Here is a 19,023-nt window from a genome sequence, read left to right on the forward strand (position 1 = left end):
TCATCGCTAGGGAACTCCTTGTCCCTCCCTGATGGTTGATGTAAGCCACAGTCGTGATGTTGTCCGACTGAAACCTGATGAACCTCAGAGTTGCTAACTGAGGCCAAGCCAGAAGGGCATTGAAAACTGCTCTTAATTCCAGAATGTTTATTGGAAGGAGTCTCTCCTCCTGAGTCCATGATCCCTGAGCCTTCAGGGAATTCCAGACAGCGCCCCAACCTAGCAGGCTGGCGTCTGTTGTTACAATCGTCCAATCTGGCCTGCTGAAGGGCATCCCCCTGGACAGATGTGACCGAGAAAGCCACCATAGAAGAGAATCTCTGGTCTCTTGATCCAGATTTAGCATAGGGGACAAATCTGAGTAATCCCCGTTCCACTGACTTAGCATGCACAATTGCAGCGGTCTGAGATGCAGGCGTGCAAAAGGTACTATGTCCATTGCCGCTACCATTAAGCCGATTACCTCCATGCATTGAGCCACTGACGGGTGTTGAATGGAATGAAGGACACGGCAAGCATTTAGAAGTTTTGATAACCTGTCCTCTGTCAGGTAAATTTTCATTTCTACAGAATCTATAAGAGTCCCCAAGAATGGAACTCTTGTGAGTGGCAATAGAGAACTCTTTTCTACGTTCACCTTCCACCCATGCGACCTTAGAAATGCCAGAACTAACTCTGTATGAGACTTGGCAGTTTGGAAACTTGACGCTTGTATCAGAATGTCGTCTAGGTACGGAGCTACCGCTATTCCTCGCGGTCTTAGTACCGCCAGAAGAGAGCCCAAAACCTTTGTAAAGATTCTTGGAGCTGTAGCTAACCCGAAGGGAAGAGCTACAAACTGGTAATGCCTGTTTAGGAAGGCAAACCTTAGATACCGGTAATGATCCTTGTGAATCGGTATGTGAAGGTAGGCATCCTTTAAATCCACTGTGGTCATGTACTGACCCTTTTGGATCATAGGTAAGATGGTCCGAATAGTTTCCATTTTGAACGATGGAACTCTTAGGAATTTGTTTAGGATCTTTAAGTCCAAGATAGGTCTGAAGGTTCCCTCTTTTTTGGGAACCACAAACAGATTTGAGTAAAACCCTTGTCCGTGTTCCGACCGCGGAACAGGGTGGATCACTCCCATTAGTAAAAGGTCTTGTACACAGCGTAGAAACGCCTCTTTCTTTATCTGGTTTGCTGACAACCTTGAAAGATGAAATCTCCCTTTTGGAGGAGAAGCTTTGAAGTCCAGAAGATATCCCTGAGATATGATCTCTAACGCCCAGGGATCCTGGACATCTCTTGCCCAAGCCTGGGCGAAGAGAGAAAGTCTGCCCCCCACTAGATCCGTTTCCGGATCGGGGGCCCTCACTTCATGCTGTCTTAGGGGCAGCAGCAGGTTTTCTGGTCTGCTTGCCCTTGTTCCAGGACTGGTTAGGTTTCCAGCCCTGTTGTAGCGAGCAACAGTTCCTTCCTGTCTTGGAGCGGAGGAAGTTGATGCTGCTCCTGCCTTGAAGTTACGAAAGGCACGAAAATTAGACTGTTTAGCCCTTGGTTTGGCCCTGTCTTGAGGCAGGGCATGGCCCTTACCTCCAGTAATGTCAGCGATAATTTCTTTCAAACCGGGCCCGAATAATGTCTGCCCTTTGAAAGGGATGTTAAGCAATTTAGATTTAGAAGTCACATCGGCTGACCAGGATTTAAGCCACAGCGCTCTACGCGCTTGAATGGCGAATCCGGAGTTCTTAGCCGTAAGTTTAGTTAAGTGTACTACGGCATCAGAAATAAATGAATTAGCAAGCTTAAGGACTTTAAGCTTGTCTATAATCTCATCCAATGGAGCTGTGCTAAGGGTCTCTTCCAGAGACTCAAACCAGAATGCCGCCGCAGCCGTGACAGGCGCAATGCATGCAAGGGGTTGTAATATAAAACCTTGCTGAACAAACATTTTCTTAAGGTAACCCTCTAACTTTTTATCCATTGGATCTGAAAAAGCACAGCTATCCTCCACCGGGATAGTGGTGCGCTTAGCCAGAGTAGAAACTGCTCCCTCCACCTTAGGGACCGTCTGCCATAAGTCCCGTGTGGTGGCGTCTATTGGAAACATTTTTCTAAATATAGGAGGGGGTGAAAAAGGCACACCTGGTCTATCCCACTCCTTGTTAACAATTTCTGTAAGCCTTTTAGGTATAGGAAAAACGTCAGTACACGCCGGTACCGCAAAATATTTATCCAGCCTACATATTTTCTCTGGAATTGCAACCGTGTTACAATCATTCAGAGCCGCTAATACCTCCCCTAGTAATACACAGAGGTTCTCAAGCTTAAATTTAAAATTTGAAATGTCTGAGTCCAGTTTACTTGGATCAGATCCGTCACCCACAGAATGAAGCTCTCCGTCCTCATGTTCTGCAAATTGTGACGCAGTATCAGACATGGCTCTATTATTATCAGCACACTCTGTTCTTACCCCAGAGTGATCGTGTTTACCCCTAAATTCTGGCAATTTAGATAGTACTTCAGTCATAACATTAGCCATGTCTTGCAAAGTGATTTGTATGGGCCGCCCTGATGTACTTGGCGCCACAATATCACGCACCTCCTGAGCGGGAGGCGAAGGTACTGACACGTGAGGAGAGTTAGTCGGCATAACTTCCCCCTCGTTGTCTGGTGAAATTTTCTTTACATGTACAGATTGGCTTTTATTTAAAGTAGCATCAATGCAATTAGTACACAAATTTCTATTGGGCTCCATATTGGCCTTTAAACATATTGAACAAAGAGATTCATCTGTGTCAGACATGTTTAAACAGACTAGCAATGAGACTAGCAAGCTTGGAAAATACTTTTGAAATAAATTTACAAGCAATATAAAAAACGCTACTGTGCCTTTAAGAAGCACAAAAAACTGTCACAGTTGAAATAACAATGAACCAAATTAGTTATAGCAACCAAATTTTCACAGTAAATGCATTAAGTTAGCAAAGGATTGCACCCACCAGCAAATGGATGATTAACCCCTTAGTACCCAAAAACGGATAACAATTTAATATTAACGTTTTTATCACAGTCAAAACACACTCTCACAGGTCTGCTGTGAGTGATTACCTCCCTCAAAACTAGTTTTGGAGACCCCTGGGCTCTGTAGAGACGTCCTGGATCATGGAGGAAGAAATAGGAAGACTGTGACTGAATTTTTACTGCGCAATAAAGCGCTAAAATAGGCCCCTCCCACTCATATTACAACAGTGGGGAAGCTCAGTAAACTGATTTTATTCAGAAACAAACGACAGCCATGTGGTAAAAATCATGCCCATAAAGTTTTATCACCAAGTACCTCAGAAAAAAACGATTAACATGCCAGTAAACGTTTTAAAAATAAAATTATGAAATGTTATTAATAAGCCTGCTGCTAGTCGCTTTCACTGCAGTGGAGGCTCAAATATTACTTAAATATATACAGTATTTTCTTAGTGAAGTTCCATTCCCCAGAAATACCTCAGTGTAAACATACATACATATCAGCCTGATACCAGTCGCTACTACTGCATTTAAGGCTGCACTTACATTACATGGGTATTAGCATTATTTTCTCAGTCAATTCCATTCCTTAGAAAATAATATACTGCAACATACCTCCTTGCAGGTGAACCCTGCCTGCTATCCCCTGTTCTGAAGTTACCTCACTCCTCAGAATGGCCGAGAACAGCAAGTGGATCTTAGTTACGACCGCTAAGATCATACACAAACTCAGGTAGATTCTTCTTCTAATGCTGCCTGAGAAGAAACAACACACTCCGGTGCTGTTTAAAATAACAAACTTTTGATTGAAGAAATAAAAACTAAGTTTAACAACCACAGTCCTCTCACACGTCCTATCTATTAGTTAGGTGCAAGAGAATGACTGGGTATGACGTAGAGGGGAGGAGCTATATAGCAGCTCTGCTTGGGTGATCCTCTTGCACTTCCTGTTAGGGAGGAGATATAATCCCATAAGTAATGGATGACCCGTGGACTGACTACACTTAACAGGAGAAATACAGATATATATATAGTAATATTCAACTATGTTTTGTTGTATGTACGTTTATTGTGACTTTAACAAACTAACTAAATATGAACACTTTCTGAATACATTAACACTTTATACACAACTGTTTTGACAAATGCTTTTAGTCAAAAGTAGTTGCTCACCAGACCCACTAAAGGAATCCAGCAGAATGGATATGACTTATCACACTGCTGTGGAGCCAGTTATTTCCCTTATTGTTCTTTGGACTGTTGTATAGACACCTGTTTATCCTGGTACGCTTCTGGGACTCTGTGAACCAAGTTATGAAACATAACTTTTAAATTTGATCTCAACAGAACCTTTGTTCATAATTGATTGGTCAATTAAGGTCACGTGACTGCAACCCTTCAGAGAAGGAGAAACTAGAAAGACGCAGTAACCCAGTACACAGTAAAGGAGTGAAGTACATAGTAAAAGCTATTTTTGAAAATAACAATACAATCCATTATCAAATATAAACTTTGGAGATTACATCATAAATGGTTATTGATGGTTTTACATATTGACTGTTATTGCATAATACTCATTTTTTTGATGATATTGGTGTCATAATTGTTTAGTGATATTGTTATTGTTGCAATATTTACATATTAAATATTTCTAACTGATTAATATTATTATTATTATTAACATTGATTCAGTTCCAAATTGCATTTAGTAATACCTCTGTTTGTACACCCTGCCCCACTTCTAGCAAAACTTGTCTGGTCTCGTTAGCACAACTATGTGTTAGTGTTTTATTTGTTATATATTTTGCACAGAATGGCGTAGATTGGTAAATATTATGCTGTTGCTTGAAAATGGTCCTAAAATGATATCTATGGTGTATTCAAATGAGAATATGCATTCAAACGGTCAGAAGATTATGTAAATTGTCTATAAAGACCACTCCTAATTTATTTTGGTTAATTGGTTTTATGATTTTCTTTTACCTTTACATTCATTTTTTTTAAAGAAAATTGTAACCACATTTTGCTACATTTAATGCTTTAAAATGGGACCTGAAACCCAACATTTTTCTTTCAGGATTCAGATAGATCATACAATTTTTAACAATTTTTCATTCTACTTATATTATCAAATTTGCTACATTCTCTTGGTATCCTTTGTTGAAGGAGCAGTAATGCATCACTGGCAGCTAGTTGAAAGCCAATGACAAGTGGCATATATTTGCAGCCACCAATCAGCAGCTTCTGAGCCTGTCTAGGATTATTTTTCAACAAAGGATGCAGAGTAGAAAACAAAATTAGACAATAGAAATAAATTGGAAAGTTATTTAAAATGACATGCTGTATCTGAATAATGAAAAAAAAAATTGTGGGTTTGATGTCCCTTTACTGAATTTAAAGTCCCTTTAAAAAAAAAACTTTACAACAAATAAAACCATACTTTCCATCTTACAACATACAAAATAGTTGCTTGCATATCTAGTTAAAACATTGTTTGTGTGTGTGTCTATTAATGGTATGTAGAGATATGAGATATAGATAGGTACTGCATAGCTGTATAATGTAGTGTATAGCGAGCTACTTCATTCTTACAATTAAAAGTGGAAATTGCAATACAATTTCAAAAGTCAATTTGTTCAGATTAATAACGGTGGTGTAAGGTTTGATGTCAAACAGCACATTTTTATGTTTTTGTCAAAAAGAAATAATAAATTATCCAAAAACTTGCTGAAAAAAACCCCAGATATTAAAAAGTTAACATTTTGACAATATGAGAAATGTGCTGAAATGACAGGTGGCATAAGCTCAAGTCCAGATCTTAAAGGAATACCGAACGCACATTTTTTTCTTTCATGATTCAGAGAGAGCATGCAATTTTAAGCAACTTTCTAAAGCAGAGAACGTACGCACACATGGCATACCACAGTATACTCAATTGGTCATGTGATCTGTAACAGCTATCGGAAAACCTAGAAGCATTTTTCTTATAGCAAGTCTGCAATTTTAATTTAAACAGCTATGACTTAAAGGGACACAATATCAAAATGCTAAAATCACTTGAAAGTCATGCAGCAGAACTGTAAAAAGCTCACTAAAAATATTACCTGAACATCTCTATGTAAAAAGAAAGATCTTTGAGCTCAAAATTTCTTTAGCTCACAATAGTAAAAACTCTGTGAACAATAATCCTTCATCTACGTCAGTTGCATGTTGGCGTAAAAACAGCCAATCAGCTTCATCAGTGCTGATATCACACTTTCCTTTACTGTGATCTCATGAGATTTCCCTGAAACCATAGTAAATGTCCTTAAAGGGACAGTCTAGGCCAAAATAAACTTTCATGATTCAGATAGAGCATGTCATTTTAAACAATTTTCCAATTTACTTTTATCACCAATTTTGCTTTGTTCTCTTGGTATTCTTAATTGAAGCTTAACCTAGGAGGTTCATATGCTAATTTCTTAGACATTGAAGGCCACCTCTTTTCAGAATGCATTTTAACAGTTTTTCACCACTAGAGGGTGTTAGTTCACGTATTTCATATAGATAACACTGTGCTCGTGCACGTGAAGTTATCTGGGAGCAGGCACTGATTGGCTAAACTGCAATTCTGTCAAAAGAACTGAAATAAAGGGGCAGTTTGCAGAGGCTTAGATACAAGATAATCACAGAGGTTAAAAGTATATTATTATAACTTTGTTGGTTATGCAAAACTGGGGAATGGGTAATAAAGGGATTATCTATCTTTTAAAACAATAAAAATTTGGGTGTAGACTGTCCCTTTAAACTGAGGAGGGAAATAACATGACTGTTCCTGCACATGTCAGATGCATGCCCACTTCTTAGTCCCAGGACTAGCATCTTGATTGACCGCTTAAAAGGACAGAAAACGCCAACATTTTATTTCATCATTTGGATAGGACATACAATTTTTAAACAACGTTCAAATTTACTTCTATTATCAAATGTGCTTCATTCTCGTGTTATCTTTTACTGAAGGAACAGCATTGCAATACTGGGAGCTAGATGAACACATCTAGTAAGCCAATCACAAGAGACAAATGTGTGCAGGCACCAATCAGCAGCTAGCTCCCACTAGTGTAAGATATGTGCATATTCATTTTCAGCAAGGGATACCAAGAGAACAAAGCATATTTGAAAATAGAAGTGAATTTAAAAGTGGCTTAAAATGACATGCTCTATCAGAATCATGCACGTTTAATTTTTCTTTCCTATCCCTTTAATGTCCATTTAAAATGAGATATGGCTAAAGAGGACATTTTAAAAGGGAAAATATCTTCATTTTTTTTACAGAGATGTGCAGGTGATATTTTCAGCTTTTTAGAAATATGCTGCATCATTTTCAAATGCTTAAACATTTGGGTATATTGGGGTCTATTTAACAAGGGCCGAATGGCCCCTGTTCCCCTGGTTTCCGCGCGAGCCTGACAGAAGTTAAGAATCACAATCACAGCATGATAAATGGAACCCATAGTTCAAGTACCACACCTGGAGTAACACATGATGTTCCTGAGAAGGATGCAACCTGTGATTAGTAGATACATACATATGGTGCCTCTGATTGGCTCACTAGCCATGTCCTTTTACTAGGCCTTACACCTGGGAGCACAACTGTATTTAACCCATTTAATTGCGATAAACACACACTGCTCTGACTAGTACTATAATAGGGTGACAGTGAAACAATGATGGAAATCCTTTTCTCTACATTTGTCTAATCTTTATGTCATTTGTATTTTATTGAAAAAAGGCAACGTGTTTACATTAAATGTTCTAACAAAATAAAGAATTTGATTTTTAAACGTTTATTCCCTTTTAAGTCTCCTTTCCCTTATACTACTTAAAGAAACAGTCTAGACAAAATTAAACTTTCATGATTCAGATAAAGCATGCAATTTTAAGCAACTTTCTAATTTACTCCTATTATCAAATGTAGCCATCAATCAGAAAGCGCTACCCAGGTGCTGAACCAAAAATGGGCCGGCTCCTATTGTTGCTTTTTCAAATAAAGATAAAAAAGAAAGCAAAGCACATTTGATAACAGGATTAAATTAGAAAGTTGCTTAAAATTGCATGCTCTATCTGAATCATGAAAGTTTAATTTTGACTAGACTATCCCTTTAAGCTTTTGGACCCTAGTCCCAGATGTGGTTTGGTAAGTATCCAGCAGTAATCACACTAACAGGGTCAATGACACAATACTTTGTGCAGGTTAGAGTAAGGATTAAATGGACCTAAAACCCCATTTTTTTCATTTATGATTCAGATAGAAAAAAAAACAACTTCAAACAACTTTCTAATTTACTTCTATTATCAGAATATCTTAGTTTTCTTTTTATCCTTTGTTGAAAAGCAGGAATTTGCTGCCATATAGCAATATTATACATTAGCAAGAGAACTAGATGGAAGCACTATTTCCTGTCATGTAGTGGAACCTTTTTAAAAATTATTTTCTCTATCGGAATCATAAAAATGACTGACAGCAGTATTGTGCTAATCTTCATCTGCACCAAACATTTTAACTTTTCTTGGTGTAAAATTTTAGCAAGTTGACGTTGTTTGTTTGTTGTTTTTTTATAAGAATAAACTCAGAGGGCACGATAAACAGATGTATGCAGACTCACTATTTTCTTTAAAGAACTCTGCATGATGCAATTAAAGGGACATTCCGGTCAAAATGTAAATGCACATAGATTAAGTACATATTTGAATAGAAACATGTTTGCAATATACATATAATAGCAAAAATGCTTCTAGTAAAAGTGATCACTGTCTTAGTGTTAACATTTTACTCTGCACGAGCATGTGAAGCATAGCTATATATTCTCAGTGCACCAGCATTTTAAATACTATAGCTGCTCAGAGCTCCAGTGGGGCTTGAATCATGTCAGCAATTAACAAATTGAGTCATTACATATGGTACAAGCACCTTAGGCTCTCTGAGCAAGTGCAGTATTTAAAATGCTGGTGCACAGTGCATACTTAAATACACTTTGGAAACAGCTATAGCTTTCATTAGAAGCATTTTTGCTAATACATGTATATTACAAAAATGCTTCTATTCAAAACTGAAATACATCTATGTGGATTCCAATTTTAACTGTAATGTCCCTTTATGGAATAAAGCAAAAACACATCTGTGTGCTACACTTTGTCATAAGGAATAGTCACAAAGCATCTAGCTTACATGAAAAAAAGAAGAAGTGATGTATAGGGTTAATGTATCGCTTCCAGGTACCTGTAATATTGCTCCAGCATGTTTATTACTGGCTGCAGCAAAGAGCCAATCACAGATATGGTGATAATGTCCTGTATTGCTCAAAGGGGGCGGGTGGTAAAGTACTTTTATTTGTTTCGCTAAGCTCAGTAAGGACAGGCTTTTGTATAGACAATGATGGCTTTAAGTTTTCACACTATTCTACTTAAGCATAAATAACATAATTCAATAGTGAAGTTGGTAACTAGGACTTAGAGTAGTAAATGTTAAGGTCAGGGGGCAAACATGTGGCATTTTCACTGAAACTGTCTGATGTTTAGTGAAGCATTCCACACAATTCCTATACCTCTGCATGTTTGCAACATAAAACCCGCTAGATAAAATTGGGACATTTCCTTATGCTCTGAAACTTGCTTATTCCTCTTAGGTTTGGGATGATTCAATGTGTGTTAATATGTCTGTTTGTATATGTATTATTAGCAACATTCAGTAGTACGTATCTTGATAAATCATAGCTCATTTAATCTTTATGAAGATGTATATATTTTTGTTTCAATTAGTAGCATTAGTAGCATTTATCAGGCTTGCAAGTGGAAAAAAGTAATATAAAGCTTAATTTGAAAAGTTTAGTCACCCCCTGATCAATTGAGTTCAGCATCCTAGCTTTAAAGTGAAGGTCCATTTCGATGAATTAGTTCTCGGTTTTTAATAAAACTATTAAAAACAAGGGCACTTTAATTAATCAAAATTGACATGTCACTCCTTTTCTTCAAAAACTTACCTTTTAATCCTGAAAGCCGCTTCAGTGATTCCCCCGGCCGTCAGATGCCTCTTAGCCTCTTCTTATGTCAGAAATGACGAATCCGGCTTCCTCCAATCACGGCTTTCCCCGCGGGGGGATCATGGCCTGATGCAATACCGTGATTGGAGGAAGCCTGATTTGTGATTTTGGACCCGCTTAGAGGGCTTGCGAAGGGCGGAGGAAGTGCTGCAGCGGCTCTCAGGATTAAGAGGTACGTTTTTGAAGAAAAGGAGTGAAATGTCAATTTTGATTAATTAAAGTGCCCTTGTTTTTAATAGGATTATTAAAAACCAGGCACTAATTCATCAAAATTGACCTTTACTTTAATGAGTGCTGATGCATGTATTTTTGTTTTTATTTACTGTAAAATGGAAAAAGGTATTTATTTTTAATAACCAAATTAAATAATTATAGACCAGGACCCCATGTATAGTAAATATAATTCTGGGCACTTTGAGGGTCTGCAGTTTAAAAGGACATAAAACCCATTTTTAGACTTTTGCAATTCAGATAGAGCATGTAATTTTAAACAACTTTCCAATTTACTTCTATTGTTTTCTATATTCTCTTGGTATCTTTTGTTAAAAAGCAGGGGGTAAGCTCAGGAGTGTGCACATGTTTGAAGCACTATTCTCCTGCCATGTAGTGCTCCAAATACCTACCTAGGTATGTCTTCAACAAAAAAGAGCATGGGAATGAAGAAAATTTGTTAATAGAAGTAAATTGGAAACTGTTTTAAAATTGTGTACACTGTCTGAATCACAAAATAAAATATTTGGGTTTTATATCTCTATAACTTACTATTACAAGTACAGGTGTTGTATGAGCATACCCCAAATTACAATGATAACATGAAGCATTCAGAAATATCAATTTAAAGGGACGGTCTACTTGAAAATGTGTATTGTTTACAAAGATAATCCCTTTATTATCCATTCCATAGTTTTGTATAACCAACACTGCTATATTAATATATTGTTTACCTCTGTGATTACCTTATATATATGCCTCTGCAGAATGCCCCCTTATCTCAGTGCTGGTTCATGCACTAATTGAACAATGATATCTATAGGGCACATATGAACTAGCACTGTCTGGCTTTGAAAAGCTAATAAAATGCACTGAGATAATAGGTGGCCTGTAGGGGCTTAGAAACAGGCAGAGATTTAGAGGTTATAAAATATATTAATATAACAATGTTGGTTGTGCAAAGCTGGGGAATGGGTAGTAAAGGCGTTATCTATCTTTTTAAATAACGAAGAAGAAAAAAAAGTCAAGTAGGCTGTTCCTTTAACACATTTATATAACTAAATATAATACTGTTAAATAAAGTAGTTTTGGCTGTTCATTTAAATTGCCCAGGGTCAGGGATTAACAATGCACGTTATACATGGAAAATATGTGAAATTATTTAATGAACTCTAACACCTCAAAACTACTTGGTTTTCTTTTAAAGTTAGCCTGTAATGACAATGACATCTGCATCTTCTCAACACCTAGGATCTCTAGTTTAAGCAACACATGCTATATAAGGTCCATGCCTCTAAAGATATATACATCTATACAACTGAGAGGATCAGATATAATATAATAGTTGGAGAACACTTAGAAAAAAAGGACTTTAAAATGTTAAAATTGGACAAAGGAGATTTATTACCTGAACTGGGGACACCACAGGAGGGGAAGTGACAGCAGGTGAGGCTGCAAGCACCATGTGACCATTAGTATCTGGACAGGCTGGCTGGGGATCATTCTTGACAGACACAACAAGTACACAGTCTTGAGGCTCTACAGATCGGACACACAGCCTTTTAGGAGATGGGGGGCTACACACATCACTAGTGGTGTAAATTGACTGGGGTGATTCATACAACGGCCGCTTAATTGTCTCAGTCTTAGTTTCCTGTAACACCCCTGTGTGCTTAGGCAGGATAAATGTGTTGCTAGGGGCAACCGGCCTATGCCTAACCCCATTCAAGCTGTCCAAAAAGTAAGGAGGCCCAAGCTTTGTGCCAATGCCAGCAATGCTGTTGAGAGTAGCCACTGACACAGCCCCAATGCAATGGTTAGTGTATGTTTTGGACAGTTTGGCTGCTTTGGACAGCATCTGCATACGTGTGCCAAGCAGGTTTTTGCCAATGGCCTTGTTCTCATACCAGGTAACATCTGACTCACTGCAGTGGTCCCGGGGCCTCTGGAAGAAGGCCTTGCACAGTGGGTTCCTCTTGGACAGATACTTGACAAAGCTTGCATAGGGGCAAAACTCTGTTCCTGTCTCATACATACGGGGCAAATTCTCCTCGTCACTTTCTGCTGCACCACCTCCACCTGGTCCCCCCCGCTTCTTACCCCAAGATGAGGAGCGGGATTTATGATAAGGGCCCAGAGCTTTGAAATACACAAATCGACGTCCATCTTCATCCATTGCTAAACCAAAGGAATCCTCTTCCAGCTCCCTCTGGTTCTCCCTTCCCCTTGTACAAAAGTACATGCATGTCTCAAACCAAACTTTGTTAAGGAGGCCAAAGGGGGAGGAGGCACTGAAGACGCACGAGGTGTATAGCTTTCGCAGGTCAGCCCTGGTGATAGCCTGTTTCTGTACCACAGGACCTGCACCTTGCTCTTCCAGCTTGCGGATCACAGCAGCTAAAGTCAAGTTGGCACTACGTAGTTCTGGGTCCTTGGTTAGATCCAGGGTACGACAATAAGGCGGCTCATTCAGATAGCGGTTAAGGGAGGAGCGGATGCTGATGAGGGAGGATTTACTGTATAGCTGACCACTCTTAGACCTCGCCTCAGCATAAAAAGAACGCAGAACTCGGCAAAGAGCCTCCTTATCCATGCTCTCAAAGTCTGGGCTCTGTGATTTCTCACTTAAGTACTCCCTGAAAATACGTACTGCATATCGGGTAGCCAGACGGGTGTTTTCGCTAAGACGGGCACGCTCTGGGCGTTCTAAAGGGGAACCTGCACCTCTTACCCCATCACCACCTCCTGTTGTACCTCCAAGTTGCAGGAGCAACTGGTCATCTACCATCCCAGAGCGCAGGCCAGCAAGAGCAGTGCACTGTGGTGAAGGGTGCTGTGCCAGTTCAGCTGCACGCTCACCCAGCTGGGCATATTGGGGTTCCAAAAGTGCACCCTCTTCCCAGTCAAGCTGCATATCATCCTCTTCCAACTCATCATCCTCATCTTCCAGCAACAGCAAGTCGTCATCCTCTTCTTCGTCCCCTGTGATTTGCACCTCCTGGATCTCATCGTCCTCATCCTCCTCCTCCTCTTCCTCCTCCCCAGCACTGCCAGGCTGCAATCTGTGCTGTGTGCTCCTGGACTGTGCATGCAGGGGATCAGTGTCTGTGGTGCCTGGGTTGCAGTCCCCAATGCCAGGCATCCTCGCCATATTGCTTTTTATTTCCCTTTCCCTTCTATCTATATGAGCCCGTGCCGCTGTTGTATCAGATTCAGTATCCCTAGCAGAGCCTGTATCCCTCTCTCTCCAGCACTTGCATTCAGCTCCAAATCCCTCCCCTTCCTCTCTCAAAGCCTCTCTCTCCCCTTTGTTCACTTAAGGTGGATTAGCACAGTTCCTGTTCAAGTATTAAATTGCAAACCACTCCCTCTACATTTCTTTCAGTCTTTCTCACCTTTCTTTCCATAAGGTGGATTACAACAATTGCTGCAGTAGGACTTAACACCAAACCACTCCCCTTCATATTGGCTCTTTGTTTACATAAGGTGGATTAGTATAGTTGACATTTTCATTCATTTTATTCTTAGTAGGTTTTTTTTAATGGACCAAGATAAAGATGTTGAATTATTATATACTATTTTAAGACCTCAGAGCTCCTCTCCTTTAAAACCTCAGAGGTTTCCATCATACACACTGAAATAAAAAAATGCTTTACTACTGTAAATGTATTTAAATATACACAGGAAAAAAAATTGACAAAAATACAAAATATAATAATCAAGGCTGCAGATTTTCCTTTCTAGGATAATTTAGTCACTGACATTTTGCATAAAGATTAGCCTATGCATTTACTATTCTTTCTATAAATAAATTACTTTTAAAAATGTTGCCATAAAGTGGGTGAAAAATAGAAGCACATGGCAGAATTGCTATCAGTACCTTTTCAGTGCTGTTATGATATTGTGTAGTTAACCCCCTGGATGCTAGAAAATCATTTCAGAGCAACACACTTCAAATCTCTGGCAGTGAATGGCTTAACCTTAAAATAAAATGAACTCTAAAGTCTTGGAAAAATAAATAAACCCATCAGATGGTTAACTTTTATTGCATGATGAGAAATGTCACAGGAAAGGGGTGGTAAACATTCAGATGCAAATGTTTCAAGGGTGAAGATATTTTGGCTGCAATATGGGGCGCGATCCGATATAGATCGTAGTTTGCGGCGCAAGCGAGGGAACCGGCGTCGCCCGCAGTTTCAGCTCGCAACTCGAGCTATCCCATATAAGTCGCCGTCAGATGCTAACGTGCCGTAAGTCTGACAAACCAGCGATGTCCAGAAATCTGCGTAAGTACAAATTTCTGGCGTCGCCAGTGACTTGCGGCACGTTAGAAACTGCCGGCGCCTATAAAACCTGACTAAAGTCTAAAACACCCGCACTGTCTAACACGCCTCCCTAACATAGCCCGACACGTTTAACACGCCTCCCTAACATAGCCCGCACTGTCTAACCCTCTATCCGCTATCCCCCCTCACTATCCTAACAATAAAAAAGCTATTAACCCCTAAACCGCCGCTCCCGTACCCCGCCGCAACCTAATAAAGTTATTAACCCCTAAACCGCCGCTCCCGTACCCCGCCGCCAGATATATTATATCTATAACCCCCTAAAGTGAGCCCCTAACACCGCCGCCATCTATCTTAAAATTATTAACCCCTAATGTAAGCCCCTTACACCGCCGCCATCTCTATTAAAATGATTAACCCCTAATTTAATCTACCTACCCCGCCGCCAGCTATATTATCTATATTAACCCTAAGTATATTATAGTTAATATAGGTATTACATTATACATATTAACTATATTAACCCTAATTATATTAGGGTTAATATAGTTAATATAGTATTTATATTAACTATATTAACTCTATCTAACCCTAACACCCCTAACTAAATTTATATTAAATTAATCTAATTCATTTATAAACTAAAATATTCCTATTTAAATCTAAATACTTACCTATAAAATAAACCCTAAGATAGCTACAATATAATTAATAATTACATTGTAGCTATGTTAGGGTTAATATTTATTTTACAGGTAAATTGTTAATTATTTTAACTAGGTATAATAGCTATTAAATAGTTATTAACTATTTAATATCTACCTAGTTAAAATAATTACCCAATTACCTGTAAAATAAATCCTAACCTAAGTTACAAATACACCTACACTATCAATAAATTAAATAAACTACAAACATCTATCTAAAAATACAATTAAATTAACTAAACTAAATTACAAAAAAAAACAAACACTAAATTACAAAAAATAAAAAAAGATTACAAGATTTTTAAGCTAATTACACCTATTCTAAGCCCCCTAATAAAATAATAAACCCCCAAAATAAAAAAAAATTCCCTGCCCTATTCTAAATTAAACACATTTCAAAGCTCTTTACCTTACCAGCCCTTAAAAGGGCCTTTTGTGGGGCATGCCCCAAAGAATTCAGCTCTTTTGCATACAAATACAATACCCCCCCCCCATTACAACCCACCACCCACATACCCCTATTCTAAAACCACCCAAACCCCCCTTAAAAAAGCCTAACACTACCCCCCTGAAGATCTCCCTACCTTGTCTTCACCACACCGGGCCGAACTCCTGATCCGATCCGGGCGATGTCTTCCTCCAAGCGGCAAAGAAGAATTCTTCCTCCGGCGATGTCTTCCTCCAAGCGGCAAAGAAGAATTCTTCCTCCGGCGACGTCTTCCTCCAAGCGGCAGCAAAGTCTTCATTCTTCCGGCGGCATCTTCAATCTTCTTTCTTCGCTCCGCCGCCGCGGAGCATCCATCCCGGACGACTACTGAACTTGGAATGAGGTACCTTTAAATGATCGGAACAGCCAATAGAATGCGAGCTCAATCTGATTGGATCAGCCAATCGGATTGAACTTGAATCTGATTGGCTGATTCAATCAGCCAATCAGATTTTTCTAACTTAATTCCGATTGGCTGATAGAATCCTATCAGCCAATCGGAATTCGGCGGTCGCCATCTTGGATAACGTCATTTAAAGGTACCTCATTCCAAGTTCAGTAGTCGTCCGGGATGGATGCTCCGCGGCGGCGGAGCGAAGAAAGAAGATTGAAGATGCCGCCGGAAGAATGAAGACTTTGCTGCCGCTTGGAGGAAGACGTCGCCGGAGGAAGAATTCTTCTTTGCCGCTTGGAGGAAGACATCGCCGGAGGAAGAATTCTTCTTTGCCGCTTGGAGGAGGACATCGCCCGGATCGGATCAGGAGTTCGGCCCGGTGTGGTGAAGACAAGGTAGGGAGATCTTCAGGGGGGTAGTGTTAGGCTTTTTTAAGGGGGGTTTGGGTGGTTTTAGAATAGGGGTATGTGGGTGGTGGGTTGTAATGGGGGGGGTATTGTATTTGTATGCAAAAGAGCTGAATTCTTTGGGGCATGCCCCACAAAAGGCCCTTTTAAGGGCTGGTAAGGTAAAGAGCTTTGAAATTTGTTTAATTTAGAATAGGGCAGGGAATTTATTTTTATTTTGGGGGTTTATTATTTTATTAGGGGGCTTAGAATAGGTGTAATTAGCTTAAAAATCTTGTAATCTTTTTTTATTTTTTGTAATTTAGTGTTTGTTTGTTTTTGTAATTTAGTTTAGTTAATTTAATTGTATTTTTAGATAGATGTTTGTAGTTGATTTAATTTATTGATAGTGTAGGTGTATTTGTAACTTAGGTTAGGATTTATTTTACAGGTAATTGGGTAATTATTTTAACTAGGTAGATATTAAATAGTTAATAACTATTTAATATCTATTATACCTACTTAAAATAATTAACAATTTACCTGTAAAATAAATATTAACCCTAACATAGCTACAATGTAATTATTAATTATATTGTAGCTATCTTAGGGTTTATTTTATAGGTAAGTATTTAGATTTAAATAGGAATATTTTAGTTTATAAATTAATTAGATTAATTTAATATAAATTTAGTTAGGGGTGTTAGGGTTAGATAGAGTTAATATAGTTAATATAAATACTATAGTAACTATATTAACTATATTAACCCTAATATAATTAGGGTTAATATAGTTAATATATATAATGTAATACCTATATTAACTATAATATACTTAGGGTTAATATAGATAATATAGCTGGCGGCGGGGTAGGTAGATTAAATAAGGGGTTAATCATTTTAATAGAGATGGCGGCGGTGTAAGGGGCTTACATTAGGGGTTAATAATATTAATATAGCTGGCGGCGGTATAGGGGGATTAGATTAGGGGTTAATCATTTTTATATAGGTGGCGGCGGTGTAAGGGGTCAGATTAGGGGATAGATAAGGTAGATGACAGCGGTGTAAGGGGTTCTAATTAGGGGATAGATAAGGTAGATGGCGGCGGTTTTAGGGGCTCACAGTAGGGGGTTAGTTTATGTAGATGGCGGCGGGGTCCGGGAGCGGCGGTTTAGGGGTTAATAACTTTATTAGGGATTTCGGGGGGGGGGGATCGCGGTTGACAGGTAGATAGACATTGCGCATGCGTTAGGTGTTAGGTTTATTTTAGCAGATCGCGGTTGACAGGGAGATAGACATTGCGCATGCGTTAGGTGTTAGGTTTATTTTAGCTGCCAGTTTAGGGAGTTACGGGGCTCCAATAGTCAGCGTAAGGCTTCTTACGGCTGCTTTTTGTGGCGAGGTGAAAATGGAGTAAGTTTTCTCCATTTTCACCACGTAAGTCCTTACGCTGCATATTGGATACCAAACTGCGCGGGTTTGGTATACCTGCCTATAGCCCAAAAAACTACGGGCGACGGCAGAAATATACGCGCGTAACTTCTAGGTTACGCCGTATATAGGATACCAAACCCGCGCAAATATTGGCGTCGCCGGCTTTTGCGGGCGACGATTTTTATCGGATGGACCCCATTATGTCTGGATATTGGTTTTGGTATTTCTCTTTTTGTATTAAATGCTTTGCTCCTGAATATCTTTAACGTAATTAAGATATTTTAAGTTTTTTTTTTATCATATTGAATATTTCCATTTTTTTATGCCAGCTATTTATTAAAGAGGTATTAAAAAGATATGAAATTGTAATATTAAAGTTTAATTTTGTGTAGTTAAAAACTTTGCAACATACTTTCATTATTTATTTTGTCCCACTTTCCTCTAATTTAAATCTGAAATTGTTGGTTTTCTTAATTTCTCTGACAATCTGTAAAGTTAAATGTTTGAACAAGGGACACTAAAGTCAAAAATAAACTTTGATGACTCAGATAGAACATGCAGTTTTAAAAAACTTTACAATTTGCTTCCATTATTATTTTTTGCACAGTCTTTTTATATACACACTTTCTGAGGCATCAGCACCTACTGAGCATGTGCAATTGTCAGTGTATACATATACTACTCTGTGATTTGCTGATGGCTGCCACATGATACAGAGGGCTGGCAAATGCGGGGGGGGGGGGGGATAAATTTGTCAGAAAAATAATCTACTGCTTTTCTGAAATTCAGAGTTAGTGTTATTGCATTGTCTTTTTTATCATGCACTTGTTAATTATGCAAGTCTACTGTATTTATTTGTCCCTTTTCTATTTCTCTCTTTCCTGCTGAGGGCAGATAAAACAAGCAATAAAAGAGAGTGTGCAAACAAGGCTGTGTGGAACATAAGATTGTCAAAGTATTTATCTGAAAGGGTTTCCACATAGTCTTTTTTGGAACATTCTCTAATAGTCTGTTTCATATCTGTCCTTAATT

At 38.7% G+C, this 19,023-nt stretch overlaps 1 protein-coding gene across 3 annotated transcripts in view; it reads right to left on the reverse strand.

The window, feature by feature from the left end:
- KCTD1 (potassium channel tetramerization domain containing 1) overlaps positions 1 to 19,023 on the reverse strand; it is a 416,307-nt gene that overhangs the window by 275,357 nt on the left and 121,927 nt on the right. The window contains exon 1 of one of the 3 annotated variants that reach the window (XM_053714993.1): positions 11,707 to 13,565. The exons of the other annotated variants lie outside the window; for them this stretch is intronic. Coding sequence (XP_053570968.1) covers positions 11,707 to 13,449 — 1,743 coding nt within the window. The 5' untranslated portion in view covers positions 13,450 to 13,565. Of the gene's footprint in view, positions 1 to 11,706; positions 13,566 to 19,023 lie in introns of those variants that run through there. 3 annotated transcript variants of the gene reach the window in all.

Source organism: Bombina bombina, chromosome 5, assembly GCF_027579735.1.
Source record: "Bombina bombina isolate aBomBom1 chromosome 5, aBomBom1.pri, whole genome shotgun sequence".
In the NCBI taxonomy this organism is placed as follows: Eukaryota; Metazoa; Chordata; class Amphibia; order Anura; family Bombinatoridae; genus Bombina; species Bombina bombina.